At 37.2% G+C, this 15,956-nt stretch overlaps 1 protein-coding gene across 4 annotated transcripts in view; it reads right to left on the minus strand.

Moving 5' to 3' along the window:
- Nucleotides 1-15,956, minus strand: part of ATG2B (autophagy related 2B) — a 74,964-nt gene that overhangs the window by 37,054 nt on the left and 21,954 nt on the right. For all 4 annotated transcript variants that reach the window (XM_024758691.1, XM_024758682.1, XM_024758697.1 and 1 more), the window contains exons 12-21: nt 15,068-15,218; nt 14,005-14,097; nt 13,675-13,863; nt 11,670-11,943; nt 10,188-10,290; nt 6,994-7,189; nt 6,568-6,710; nt 2,006-2,163; nt 1,440-1,612; nt 805-955 (exon numbers count right to left, since the gene is read on the minus strand). In XM_024758691.1, the coding sequence (XP_024614459.1) occupies nt 805-955; nt 1,440-1,612; nt 2,006-2,163; nt 6,568-6,710; nt 6,994-7,189; nt 10,188-10,290; nt 11,670-11,943; nt 13,675-13,863; nt 14,005-14,097; nt 15,068-15,218 (1,631 nt within the window). The remainder of the gene's footprint in view (nt 1-804; nt 956-1,439; nt 1,613-2,005; nt 2,164-6,567; nt 6,711-6,993; nt 7,190-10,187; nt 10,291-11,669; nt 11,944-13,674; nt 13,864-14,004; nt 14,098-15,067; nt 15,219-15,956) is intronic.

Genomic DNA, 15,956 nt, shown 5'->3' on the forward strand with positions numbered 1-15,956 from the left:
CTTAAAAAACTACAAATAGAACTACCATATGACCCAGCAATCCCACTACTGGGCATATACCCTGAGAAAACCATAATTCAAAAAGAGTCATGTACCAAAATGTTCATTGCAGCTCTATTTACAATGGCCAGGAGATGGAAACAACCTAAGTGTCCATCATCAGATGAATGGATAAAGAAGATGTGGCACATATATACAATGGAATATTACTCAGCCATAAAAAGAAACGAAATTGAGCTATTTGTAATGAGGTGGATGGACCTAGAGTCTGTCATACAGAGTGAAGTAAGTCAGAAAGAGAAAGACAAATACCGTATGCTAACACATATATATGGAATTTAAGAAAAAAAAAATGTCATGAAGAACCTAGGGGTAAGACAGGAATAAAGACAGAGACCTACTACAGAATGGACTTGAAGATATGGGGAGGGGGAAGGGTAAGCTGTGACAAAGTGAGAGAGCGTCCTGGACATATATACACTACCAAAATAGATAGCTAGTGAGAAGCAGCCGCATAGCACAGGGAGATCAGCTCGGTGCTTTGTGACCACCTAGAGGGGTGGGATAGGGAGGGTGGGAGGGAGGCAGATGCAAGAGGGAAGAGATATGGGAACATATGTATATGTATAACTGATTCACTTTGTTATAAAGCAGAAACTAACACACCATTGTAAAGCAATTATACTCCAATAAAGATGTAAAAAAAAAAAGAATTCTGTTCTCAGTAGATTTTCTTTATTAAGCAAAATTTAAACATGTCTAACCAGAAGTGAACAAAACACACATATTTAACATTTGTCCTACCTTTGTGATAGAGACTGAAACTGCTACAATGAAGGCAGATATAGTGCTTGTCATCAAAACCTTCATATTTTGTCACACAAAATAATGAACCACTGTTGAATTCTAACCAGAATTCACCATGCTTGTTTTCCAACAGATCTCCATTATCTTGCTAATAAGAAGATCAGAAAAAACAGAGAAGTCATTAATTAAATACAGAAAAGTAAGAACGACCCTTGAGATGCTCCTCCTTGATTCAGGTCAGGAGGATCTCCCACACTGCAGCAAAGCGGTCTGATTCTTGAACCATCCAACATGGTGGTATTAAAAACTGCATAATTAAACACTAGGCCGGGCCTCTTCTGCCAAATGAACCTCGGTACTTCATCACCCTTTGGAATAGATAAGCTACTGTTACCACCTCAGGAGTGGGACCAGCACGTTTTCCAAAGGAAGTCCATGTAAAGTTTGTCTTTTGATCTGCAACGAAAGCTAAATTTCCAAAGCTGCTGTCATCGTGGTGTGCCTCAGAAAACTGACCTTCATCATCAGTCACTGAAACAAGCTCGAACTACCTCAACTATTGAATGCGTATATCATGCTAGATTTATAATAAGATGCACTTGAAAAATCACTTTGGATTTGTAAATCCTTACCTTTACATCTGTAAACACTGCCATTAATCCATGATTAATGCTCAGAAGAACTGAGAGAAAACTCTGTGAGTTCTTGTTCTGAGAGTCTAGTTTTTTCTTCCTACGAGAACGATAATTGGGATCAACAGTGGAAAAATACTGCAAAGTCTCCTCCTCAGATCCACTTTCCTCATCTATGAGAAATAAATTGTACAATTACAGCTCTTCTAACAGCTTATTAACAAAAAACAGCGTTCAAACTTGAACGTTATCACAAGAATATTTACTTGTTTTACAACCTGTTTATTTTTACAAAGAATCTGGTGTAACAATAAAAATGTACTGTCTTTACCACTGAACTTCAGACAATGAATATACTATCACTATAAAAATAACACTTAATTAATAACTCTTAATAAATAGCTAGAAGTGGGGAAATACTGTAAATTACTAAAAGATATTACAAAATATAGTTATAAATGGAAGACGCCAAAGAAACATTTTTAAATCCATCAATTTGAAAGGTTACTCCTTTGTTTATTGATAAACCAGGCATTTTAATTCAGAAGAAATTTAAAATATATTACCATAGTGAACTGTAGATCTCAATGGACTAAAACTATCTTTGTTGAAGGTATTAATCAGTTGACTGGCTACTGAAAGCCCAATACCATATGAAATATTTTCAAATGTCTCTACTGGTGAAGGAGCTGTTGGTTCCCAGAGCAGCAAATCATTAAAGATCCTATAAAGACAAAAGTTGAAAAATATATACATAACTCCTACTTCAACTGAAGGCAAACTAAAGAATATCCCTTTAAGAAATCACATGAATAATAAATTTTCCAAATGGTGAAATGGAATTTCTTTCAATGGAAAAATAACTGCTATGGCTATCAGGGCAGTGAGAAAGGAATCTGGACAATTAGATACCTAATTAGATATCCTCCTAGTTTCACCAGTGTTATATGCATCAAATTACATACATCTAAATGCACTTAAAGGAGGAGGTTTATTAAAAATAAAACCCATAAAGAACAAAAGGACTGTTCACGTATATGAGAACACTCTATAAACTATAACAGATTATGCACTGTCTCATTTGACTCCCCTCAGTCCTCTGGGGAAGCCAAGGCAGAATTATTATTCTCACTTTACACTTGAAGAAACTGCATCATAAAGGTTAAGTGACCCGCCCAAGGTCACACAGCTAATTAGTGGGAGAAGTGGAACCAGAGCCCAGATTATGTCCAGCTCCCAATTCAGTTCTCTTCCATTACTCACTTTCTCTAGGGATATCTGCTTTTTCTTTCTTCCACAGAAAGCACAGCTTCGCTGGGAAGTTTGCATGAGATAAAGAAGCATACAGAACAGGGAATAAAGAGAGGAAACCCTTCTAACTAACGGAACAGACAAACAGCCAAGTCAATACTGGTGACTACTGGGGTGATACATGTCGAGCTAGACCACCACCGCATCCTATTTTTTCAAAGAAATATTTGTCACTTCTCAGATACCACCCCCCCCCACCACTCACCTCTATGTTGTCATGAAAACTGAGACATTACAATGTTCTCTACAAAGATTTTTGTTAGGCTTGGACCCATAGCATATCCTTCACATGCATAATGCAATCACTGCACCTATAACACTACTCCATTTTCTTGTTTCCCTTTCCTAGACTAAGACTTGTGTCTTAGTCATCTGTATGTGTGCCTAGCACAGTGGCTGTCACACAGCAGGCTCTGAGGGTTTGAAGAAAGGACCAGTGGATGACTCACATGGAAGGACTGCCAAAAGCACAGACTCGTCATAAAGCCTAGTGTGAACACCAATCAAGGTGCCAAGCGATGATGTAGCCCTGGCCCCTTCCTGTGAGAAGCCACTTGTCTAGGAACTTCCCGGGCCAATTCCTGAGCTTCTGAGGCCCTAGAAAGTATAAACGAGGACTGAGTACTGTCACTCTCAGTAGATTGTAATCCCCACCCAAAAGGTCCCTTTTTGGAAGCATCACTGGATGAAGAATACCAGGGACACAGGGCAGACGCATGTCTTGCCTCAGACACACTGACAGCGATGCCCAGAATTGTGTGGCACTCATTTGGCTCGCTGCCTCTTGGGTGCATCACTCACAGAACAAAGAAACAAGAGTCTAGGACTTCCCTGGTGGCGCAGTGGTTAAGAATCCGCCTGCCGATGCAGGGGACAAGTTCAAGCCCTGGTCTGGGAAGATCCCACATGCCGCGGAGCAACTAAGCCCACGAGCCACAACTACTGAGCCCGCGTGCCTAGAGCCCATGCTCTGCAACAAGAGAAGCCACTGCAATGAGAAGCCCGAGCTCCACAACGAAGAGTAGCCCCCGCTCGCCACAACTAGAAACCGCCCGCGCACAGCAATGAAGACCCAACACAGCCAAAAATAAATAAATTTATTGAAAAAAAAGAAACAAGAGTCTATATCCAGATCTTAGTCTAAATTCCTATATGAATAAATAGTGAAAGTATAAAATGAAGAATTTTCTCAGGAAATGTTTCTTTACCTTATTCCCTCCAACCATTCTCTTATCTTCACAGGTTAAAGAGAAACTATTACTTTAAATAAAACCTGGAGTTCATGGTATATGACCTGCAAATATGTTTCATATGATTTTACTATTTTTCCTTATTTACATTTTGGTCTAAACACAGTCTTGATACCATAATACTATAAAACACTGAATGATGTTTCTAATATCAAGAAAAAAAACCACTTAAGATGTTTAAGGACACATCACCATGATTCTGTGCCGATGAGCTTGAAACATTATAGAAGCTCAAAGATATCTGACTTAATAAAACCAGGTAGAATATTTTTTATATTCTATTCTAAAGGATTTTTGACATAGAAAAAAAATCTACCTGTACCTGAGACTATCTTTCTGAAAACAGCCAGTTGATGAAGAAATAAACCAATATTTCAAATGTATGAAGTAAAGGCAGAATTGGTTATAATTCCTGCTCAGAAAGGTACTTGTAAATTTTATGTATAATAAAGGGTATTATTAAGACATTTAGCAAAACATGAATGGGGTCTGAGGATTAGATGCTAATGTATAATATTGATTTTCTTGTTTTAATGGCTGAATTATGGTCATATAGAAGAATGTCCCTGTTTGTGAGAAATACACATTCAACTGCTCAAAGCTGAAGGGACATAAAGTCAGCAACTTACTCTCAAATGGTTCAGGGAAAAAACGTTCTTTGTACTGTACTTGCAACTTACCTATAAGTCTGAGAATGTCTGAAAATTAAAAGAAAAAAATATGTATATGTATATATAGACCAAGCCAAACAGAGGGCAAAGAATTCACATGCTAACTTAGATATATGATTTATATGACCCACAGTGGGGGAACACTGCGGTATTTATATAAGTAAGTCTAAGGGCCTGAGACACAGAGCAGTGGGCAGGGTAAGAGAGAACAGAAACTCTCGTGAGCAACACCCCTGAACCAGCTCCCCAGATGAGCAGATGCTCTCCAGTTCCCTGATTTAAGCTACCCTGACTGCCATACTGACTGCCGTCCCCCACATGCTACCTGCTTGCTGCTGGTCGACAACTCCCTAGCCCACCTGAGAACTTCTGCTCCCACCAGCTGAATTATACGTTTTGTATAGTCACCACGGGTAAATCGTGCTTGGCCCCAAATCTGCTCATCCCAGCTGTATGTTATTGTAAGCATAGTTTAATTCAATCTTGTGCTAACTGATGACTTTTAAGTATATACACTGAAGTGAGAAAAAAATCTTAAAAACCTGGAAGGATTCTGCACTCAGACTGCTTTGAAACTATTTTTTCACTCCACTTCAAAGAAACTGAAACTGAGAATTGTAGACAAAGCCTTCTGGGTATACATTAAGCAAAAATTCTAACCAGTGGCTTGTAATCAAAAAAAGGCCCTGTCCTATATTTTAAAAAGAAGTGGTAAATGAACACAGGTTCATAAATGGAATGTTTAAGGTATGTTTTACTATTCTGATGTTGCAATCTAACCAATAGCCACCTATTCAATCAATGCATAAGGAGAAAGAAATGGACGAAGCCCTTCTGACCTCTGGGATGGACCTTGAACTGGTTGTTTCATTTTGCTTAGCCTTGCACATTCGTTAGCTCTTGGTAGATATCCCTCAACTATAAAATAAGGAGAGTAGTCTAGAGATCAGTGGTTTCCTGTATAAATCCAAATCCTATTTGGTACCAAGTAAATCTACAGCAGAAACAACGGTCTGCAGTTTCTGAAGATTAACAAAAATTTCGATGACTTGTTTACAAGTGGGAAGCTAGCAATAACAGACACTAAGGACGTGTCTTTTTCCAGAAACCCACATGACCACCTTTCAGCTATGCCAGAGTGGGTAGGAATGATAACATTCTTACTTACTATTCGCCAGGCACTGTTCTCAGAACTTTCCCAAATGTTATATCATTTAATGCTCCAAACAACCCACTGAGGCCTGTACAAGTATCATCTCCAATTTATATGTGAGGAAATGGAGCTCACGGGGACTAGGTAAATTGTCCAAGATCCTCAGAGTCTATGACCTTTCTACTCTAGAATGCCATTTATTTCAACATATTTTCTTGGTATATATGTTTAAGGGTATTTAAATGTAATAAATTTAAGTTTTTATAGACAAGTTTACAAGTTAGAGTTTCTAATTCTAACAAGATGCTTCTTTTTAGACTCTGAGAAGGGATGCTCCTTGTACAAAGACTCTAGGACTCTGACTTTACACCAGTATCTCTTGGCCCTCTATACAAGTATATCCCAACTCTTTTCATGTCATTATACACAAAGAGATATTTTCTCAGTACTCTGTGGTAAGGTGACAGAGGGCAACCAGCCAACCTAGGATGGAGGGAATAGATCTCACACACAAGAAACCCAGTTACCAGACACACTGGTTAGGAAACTCTGCTATGACAATAGCTCATCATAACAGTAATAGGTCTATAATCAACACCATACAAAGTACACTGAAATAGTTGATAATATTAAAACAAGGAAAGAAAAAGAGTAAGAGGGAAAACAAGGAGGTAGGACGGTAGAGAGGGAGTTAGACAGGGAAATTCGATCCCAAAGATTCAACTAAATGTGTTTAAACTCACCTATTATAAAGCTTCTCATAAAAGCTTTTATTAGGTAGTGTTATATGAATATTGGGTAATGTAAGTTCCAGCACATAGTGAGAATTGCTGATTGCTTTATCTTGAAACTCTGTCATTTCTACAGGGTCTCCTGGCATCACCATCTAAAACATAACAGTTTAGTGCAAAAAAAGAAGAAAAAAAGCATCAAATAACCATTTTATATTTAAAATAGTAGTAGCATCTTCTTACCCGACCCATACGACTTGTATGTGGGCAAATAAATAAGCATGTAACTTTTAAACAAGGGGAAAAAATAGATATTATTCAATCTTGGAGCTAAAAATATGGCAAAAACAGTATACAAAGTATGTTTTTAAAGAGAAAGCACTAAGAGCTGTCTGATAGAGGTAACTCCTTTGTTGCTTGCTCACACTGTTACTTCACCTGTTCATTTTCAAACATCACTCTACGAGAAGAGAAGGGAGACGGGGCTGGTCTTCTCAGATCACAAACGTCTTTCAGGGAATGAGCGCCTCCTTCCTCTTCTTCCTGGTAGTGGCCATCGCTCTCTTCTGCTTCCTCAGCTGCTATTCTCTCCAAAATGGAATGCATGGCCGGTGGGTTTACTTTCAGTACAATTCTGAGAGCAAAGACAATTTTAAAAATCAAGATCGAAGTGTAAACTGCAAAACTAACTTGTATACAAACTAACACAAAGCCCGCTGATTAAATCATTGCTGACAGGCGTCAACTTCCCTACAAAGTCTAATTATATCTAACGCAACCCACTCCTGAGCATGCTGTAAACTGAAAAGTGTGGAATTCATGAAACAAGCAAATAAAAGAAGGGCATTAACATTTTATACCTGGATAACTGGAAAATCTGATCTCTTGAGAACAAAAGGGTTATTTTATTTAAAATTTCATTACCAAACTTACTTACAAAACAGAAACAGACTTACAGAGGTAGAAAACAAATTTACGGTTACCAAAGGGGTAAGGGGGTGGGGGAGAGACAAGTAAGGAGTAGCAGATACACACTACTATATATAAAGTAGATAAACAACAAGATCCTACTGTATAGCAAAGGCAGCTATATTCAATATCCTGTAATAAACCATAATGGAAAAGAATATGATAAAGAATATGTGTGTCTGTGTGTGTGTAATATATATATATATATATATACATACACATACATATATATATATCTCTGAATCACTTTGCCACACACCAGAAACTAACACAGTATTGTAAATCAACTATACATCAGTTAAACAAATTTTTTTTTAAATTTCATTAACAGCGAGCAAATTTTACCTAAGAATTCTATTTATTATCATTAAACCAAATCCTTCTACATTCCAGCTGTTCGGCTATTATGGAATACTTGCATACCTAAGAAACCTCATGCTATATAAATTGCCCACATGGAAGAAGGAGTGTTTGATTAGAGAATATTTTCAGAACTGCAACAACAAAGTAATCTTTTCCTTTAGGAATTTCAATAATAAAAGACTTGTGTTATTGGTGGTGTTTTGTAGCTACAAACTCAAAATATCAAGAGCTAACAGCCTTTGATGACATTAGCTTCTGCCCCAGAGTAATGCCAGTCCTTTCCTAATTCTCTGCAGCATGTCACTAGCACAAGGCTTTGTAGCCTCCTTTTTATCCCACCAGCCTGCCGTCATGATGGGACATGGCACGCTCAAACAAAACAGCTGTGTAGCATCTATAATAGCTTTCTTTTTCCTAAGAAGGTATTGCCAGTTGGTTCTAGTTATAAACTAAAACAACTGTTTCCTAATTTACAGATATCCTAATGTAAACTGTGCTTTCAAATTACTTAATTGAAGTAGATTCGTTTCTTATGATGAAAACTCCTGCTCATGATCAGCTGTGCGCCGACCAGGCCTGTCCTAGGAGCCTGATAGGTCTGACACATAGGGTACGGGGGTGTGAAAGAAGGCAGGTAGAAAAGTGGCACAAGAAAGATCACTTTAATTCTTAAGAGAGGCTTCATGAACTCAGTTTTCAATATAACAAAGGATCATTATTTTCAGTAAACTACGTTCTTTTAAATGTAATCCAAGGGACTTCCCTGGTGGCGCAGTGGTTAAGAATTTGTCTGACAATGCAGGGGACACGGGTTCAGAGCCCTGGTCTGGTAAGATCCCACATGTCGTGGAGCAACTAAGCCCGTGTGTCACAACTACTGAGCCTGTGCTCTGGAGCCCGCGAGCCACAACTACTGAGCCCACGTGCCGCAACTAATGAAGGCCACGCACCTACAGCCCGTGCTCCACAACAAGAGAAGCCACCGCAATGAGAAGCCTGTGCACCACAACGAAGAGTAGCCCTCGCTCGCCGCATCTAGAGAAAGCCCGCGCGCAGCAACAAAAACCCAACGCAGCCAAAAAACAAATAAATAAATTTTTAAAAAGAGAAAAAAAAAATGTAATCCAAGCCCACTATCAGGCTAATTTAAAGAATGACTTCTCCTGCCCAAGAAATCCTGAAGCAGTGGTTCTCTAAATCCAACTGCACATTGGTATCACCTACTGTAGTTTCATTTTTTTAATTGCAGTATAGTTGATTTACAATGTTGTGTTAATTTACAGCAAAGTGATTCAGTTATACATATACATGTATATATATATATATATTCTTGTTCATATTCTTTTCCACTATGGTTTATCACAGGATATTGAATATAGTTCCCTGTGCTATACAGTAGGCCCTCATTGCTTATTCATTCTATATATAATAGTTTGCATCCGCTAATCCCAAACTCCCATTCCATCCCTCCCCCCCATCCCACCTCCCCCTTATCAACCACAAGTCTGTTCTCTATGTCAGTGAGTCTATTTCTGTTTCCTACTTAAGTTCATTTGTGTCATATTTTAGATTCCACATATAAATGATATCATTGGTATGTCCTTCTCTTTCTGACTCACTTCACTTAGTATGATAATCTCTAGTTCCATCCATGTTGCTGTAAATGGCATTATTTCATTCTTTTTTATGGCTGGGTAGTATTCCATCGTATATATGCTCCACATCTTCTTTATCCATTCATCTGTCAGTGTACATTGAGGTTGTTTCCATGTCTTGGCTATTGTGAGTAGTGCTGCTATGAACATATCACCCAGTGTATTTTTAAACTATACTGATGCCCAGGTTCTATCTCAGAATCTCAACGTGGGGCGCAAGAATCAGTGTTTTGTAAAAGCTCCCCAGATTTGAAAATACTTTCCTAAAACAATCACTGACTATAAAATTCATCTGATAATTAACCAAATGGTGCTGTATGATACCTCTTGTACTGAAGCCCTTTTCAAAAATGAACTATTTTTAGAATGGTTATGATTCTTTTGTCCATCTAATTAGGCTAAGTAACTTGAGGCCGGAGAACACATTTTATATGTCCATCTCTGTCAGTATCTCACAGGCACCTTTGATAAAGTAGTAGATATTTTTTATTTAATTTTTGCATCTTCCTCGGGGTTTTCTCATCAAGGCTGGATATTTTTAGCTTAAATTTAATAGCCAAAATGTCAGTCAAAAAAGCTATAGCAACTTGTTTCTGAAAGGAAAGTCTCATTAAATGTATGTATCATGTCCATTTGCTTACTCACCGTGGCCAGTCAAAGTCATCTGATGACGCTGTGTCTCCATCTCCTCCACTAGTCACGTGGAAAAAATTAATGGATGGTTCTCCTTTATCCTCCTGGAATGACCCTAATAAAACAAGACTGATTCATGGAGATGCATTTCTTCTCCAATACTAAGAGAAAAGATACTTTCCTCCTTTGAGGAGCAAAGATCCTCTAAATCAGGGACATAATGCAGTGTTAAGTTCTACAACATTTATTCATTTATTCCTGCTGCACGTGTACATGTGGGGAGACAGGATAAGCAGATAAATTAAATTAAATGCTGTTTTCTGCTCAAACTCAATTTCTTAAGTATGAATGCTTAACGTGTAAGGTGTATAATCATAACATATTAAATATAAGGGCCTTCCCTGGCGGTCCAGTGGTTAAGACTCTGTGCTCCCAACGCAGGGGGCAAGGTTCAATCCCTGGTCAGGGAACTAAGATCCCGCGTGGCACGGCCAAATAAATAAATAAATAAGCATAACATATTAAATATAGTAGTTACTACTTACTGAGTGCCACTTAGTGATTATTCTTCATAAAAGTTTATGCAGTTAGTCTAGGAACAGATTTTTTTTAATGTAGTTATTTTAAGAAATAACTACATTTCTTAAATGTCTATTTTGTACCAAGCACTGTAAGAATTACTTCTTCACAATAACCCCATATATGTTTTTTCATTCCATTTTACAAAGAATGACTTTCCACCAGAATAATGAGTTTCTTATCACTAGAGATAAGGGAAGATCCCAGATAACCCCTAAAGGCCTTTCCATGAAATCATAACTGGCAAGTCAATTTTAAATACCTCTAATGATATGTAAAACTCAGAGAAAACAGGGAAGGAAAACTGCAGCCTACAGAGAAGGAGGCGAGCAGAAAGAGGAGGAGAGGGGAACTTAAAACAGATTTTACAAAGAAAAGTCACTATTAGTATGATGGTTGAAAGCTCAAGCTCTAGTGTCAGACTTGCGTTTGAATCTTGATTCCACCATTTATTACTACATTGACCTTGGGAGGTACCTCTTCGGAAGTCGACAGATTCCTCACTTATAAATGATAAAAAGAATTGGAAATAATAAGCCTACCGTAACTATGATGATTAAAGGAAACAAGATAATGTGTGTGAAGTGCTCAGCACACAGCAAACATAGAGTGGCACTCAATAAATTTTGGCTACTATTAGCCCTACAACAAGTAAGTAGTAGGTGGTATTAAAATGTAGGCTAAAGCACTATATTCTCAAAGTGAATAAATCATCACGCATTGTAGTTTCTTTTCAAAAACTGACAGATATCACATTTGCATACGATATTAGAAAAAAGCTGTTACACCTGCTTTCTAACATATGTTCTTTAATTTTATTGTATTGGGGGACTGTCATATACTTTTCTTAATGTAAGTTTCAGTAGCAGTTGTTAGTTTCTAGTCTGGCTCTTTTACAGGCATGGTCAATCTTACCAACTAGTTCTCTAAAGGTAAGTTCCAATTTAACTTGTTCAGGGGTTGATCCTCCTAGGAATTCAGTCTTAAATTCTAGATCTGTGAATGCTAAATGAAGAATCTCCTTCTGAAGTGACTTCTTAAACCATGGTCCTCTCTCTTGATCTGATCGAAGATCAGGTATTGGGAAGCGAACAGAAAGGTTTAATACTGGCGTGGCAACTTGTACTGATATCCGACAATTTGCAGGATTATGTGAATCATCTAGAAATACTTCAGTGAAAGCTTTGTGCTAAAACACAAAACATCAAAAATATGCCAAAATGTTAAATTAAGCAAATAAACATAAATGACACTAGTATTCAACACTACAATATACATAATCACTACTTCCTCATTCAGGATAATGTATTAACACACAATTCATATTAACTACCATCATATTAATTTAGTGTAATGAAACTTTATAATGCAACAGCTACTGACAAAAGTCAAAACTACTGGCAAAAGTTAAATCCTCACATAAAAAAATTAATTAAAATAAAAACTGAACCAAAGTGAAGACACAGGTGCTATACATGTATATGTATCTTACTACAGACTATAAAGAATAATGTGTAAATTAGCTTATCAACAATCTCAATATGGTTAAAAATCACTATAGTACCCAGCATTCAATTTGAAGGATTTATCCACCAACATGCTACTTAAAGACTTCAGTGTGAAATCCGATGAATTATACCAAATGTAAAGGCCCATCCCTGACTCATCTTTGTATTTCCAGGACTAAGCCCAGGCCTGGCACATCACAGGTTCTAAATAAATATTCCCTAAATGACTCACTCTGAGTTCCCCACTACATGGCTCACTCTGAGCTCCCATCCAACCCAAGGGTATGGTGCCCTCAAATGACTCTTAGAAACCAAAACACGTATGCACCAGTTACTTAAAGCCACGTTATAATAAAAGGGTCAAAGAACATGCCCTTCAGATAAAAATCTATTTCTATTTTTTCTCTAAAATGAATTAAAACTTATGAAGCTTTAGTCCAGAGTACAGTGTAGGTGATAACAATCCTCAATTTCACGGATCAGTCTCTAACCACCTAGATTAGAAAGTTCCATTTTTATGCTAAGACTTGGATCCTATTTTTTCTCTCCCTTATTTGACTTTCTAATACTAACCCCCACTCTCAGCAAAAATTGCTCGAGAGATAAAATCATCATCCCAGTACATCTATGGCTAACAGCAAATATAAACACTTGCCCCACAGAACTTAAAATAGCAATTGTTGACAATAAAAATTAAAGAATCTTGATTTAATGTGAATACTCACCACTAACTAAGGGAGACGCAATATGTAGAACCTTACAAACCTGACTTACTTGATTAGCTTAGAAAAGACTCCAGGTACCAGATCTAAGTAAAAGTGATACATGTGATGCTCCATAACACAATATGATGAATTATGTTCCCAATTTCAAGAGCATATTCTACATTATATGGGCTGCATTTTACAGGAGATTCAACTAGTTCATTATACGTGTGAATAAAGTTTTATCAAGATATTATAGTCACAGCTTATAAAATTCAGATAAACACAGAAAAGGAAATCTAATTTTACTACTCTTACATAATCAATGCTACCAAATGGTATATTTCCATCCAGTCCTTTTCTTCACAATTTTATTTACACAGTTGTAATAAAAGTTTATGTGGAATAATATATTCTACATTTTCACTTCATACTTCTTCATGAGCCTTCCTCATGTTGCTGTACCCTCTTTATAGCCATCATTTAAAGTGGCAGCATAAAATTGCACTCAGTACATTAGCACAACTTATTTAGCTAGTCTACTATCTAGACATTAAAGATGCCTCCTTTTTTCATTATTACAAATGATGCCATTTTAATAACATATGCTATTTAACCTTGTAAGAATACTTCAGCTCAGAAATCTTCCAATAAGCCTATTAGCTAGCTATGATCATGATGTGTATTTGCAACTTTTTAAATACTTACCAGACTGATATGCTTATTATATGAAGTATACATGTGTGATGCCATCATCTCTACTGTAGTGAGCTTCTGTGGTTGAAGCAAAGAATTCAACCTGTCCACAATACTGATATCCAGCTCACAAAACACTGGATTTAACTTAACTTGTAATTCTGCCTTCTGAGGAACAGAACTAAGTCTTGCCTGACTACCCTAAAAAGAAAAAAAAAGAAAAAGAAAGCATTAATATGATCACTAACAATTCTATAAAATTAAACTAAAACCTTGTGATTGTGATAAAATATACATCAAATGAAAATTTACAGGTGCTAATCACACAAAAAGATCTCTTACCTGGGGTCCTTTATTCTCAGAATGCTTATAATGAAGCTGAAGACACACAGGGGGGTGAGAATCAGTTTGTTCTTTGGAATGGAACATCAAAAGCTTAAAAACAAAGATGAAGATAAATGAAATGTACAATATTAAGCTATAATTAATCACATTAATTAACAGAGGAGCTAATATAATAGTGGAAAGAGTTTTTTGAAGTCAGAAAGGCTGGTTTAAGCTTTAGTTTTGTCACTTACTAGCAATGTGACTTTTAGACAAATCAGTTAACTTCTGAAATACTTAGTATCACATCTGCAAAATGTATGTGAGGATTCAAATAAAGTGCTTTGAAAATAAAATAAGTCACAAGGGCAAAGTAACAGCAATAAAAATGTCATTTTGATAGCTTTTAAAAGTTTCTCTAGGACATGCTTTTAGGATAGGAAAAAAATCAGATTAACGATAAATGAGCACAAGACATTTCACTTATCTTGAACAGTGCTTAGCACATAGTAGGCATTCAATAACTATTTGTTGAATAATAGAATTCTTCTGAAGAGTGCTTGGAAAATGAGTGAAATTAAGTCATTTGTCCCATAACCTGTCTGACTCTAAAGTCAACTCTAAAAATGTAACACACTCTTATAATGGCCTTAAAGGCCACACTTAAAAATCTGTTTCAGGACTTCCCTGGTGGTGCAGTGGGTAAGACTCTGTGCTCCCAATGCAGGGGGCCCAGGTTCCATCCCTGGTCAGGGAACTAGATCCCACATGCATGCTGCAACTAAGAGTTCACATGCCACAACTAAGGAGCCCGCCTGTCGCAACTAAGGAACCCATGTGCCGCAACTAAGGAGTCCTGGAGCCGCAACTAAGGAGCCCGCCTGCCACAACTAAAACCTGCTGCAACCAAATAAATTTTTTTAAAAAATCTGTTTCAACAAAATATAAATGCAAACACCACAAAAAAACTTCTTCCTATACAACTTCCTATGCCTTTTTAAAGAAAATCATTGCTGTTCACACAATTCTTACAAGCAAGACATTTAAAGACTAATCCTAAAAGAAAAGTATCAGCATTTACCTCTGTATAGTGAGGAGGAACAGAATGAAAATCAGTCGGAAACAGGCATTCCAAAAGTTCCATTTGCCCTATGGACATATCAGTACTGAAATATCTAGAAGCTGATCTTTGTCTTTGTTCATAGGATACTTTGATGCCAGTACCTATAAACCTGTTATGAAAAAAATGCATCATTTAAGAGTATCCATATATTTCTAGATTAAACAATGTGTCAAAGAATAGTACACAACTGTTAATACCTACCTGTTCTGACAAGTTCAAATTGTTAGTAATAATTAATATTCTTAAGGATATTAACCAGAAAGACTGCTTCAAATTCCCCATTCCCTGACATAAGATAAAGAAATCAGATCTGCTGATAAGAAATCACCCAGGATGTATTTCCCAACACTGCCCTTCCCTCTTTTACATTTTAAAATTTACACTTCAAGGCTTCCCTGGTGGCGCAGTGGTTGAGAGTCCGCCTGCCAATGCAGGGGACACGGGTTCGTGCCCCGGTCCGGGAGGATCCTACATGCCGCGGAGCAGCTGGGCCCGTGAGCCATGGCCACTGGGGCTGCGCGTCTGGAGCCTGTGCTCCGCAACGGGAGAGGCTACAACAGTGAGAGGCCCGCGTACCGCAAAAAAAAAAAAATTTATGCTTCAGTGGATAAAATCTTTCAAATTTGTAAAATATATGTACATAGTTTCTTAAACTTATCTAGAAGGATCATGCAATATTTTTAAAACTTTAGTCAGTGGAACTCAAATGAAGGTCTACCTCTAGTTTTTGTTGCGTTTATTGTATTTCCTACTGGCAGATTTTTGAAACCTTATCAAAAATATGAAGAAAAAATGTTTTTACAGCTTTATTATAAATATTATGGTCCTAACCTGTAGAGTTTCTGTT

This window comes from Neophocaena asiaeorientalis, unplaced genomic scaffold (assembly GCF_003031525.2).
Source record: "Neophocaena asiaeorientalis asiaeorientalis breed wild unplaced genomic scaffold, Neophocaena_asiaeorientalis_V1.1 scaffold476, whole genome shotgun sequence".
NCBI lineage: Eukaryota > Metazoa > Chordata > Mammalia > Artiodactyla > Phocoenidae > Neophocaena > Neophocaena asiaeorientalis.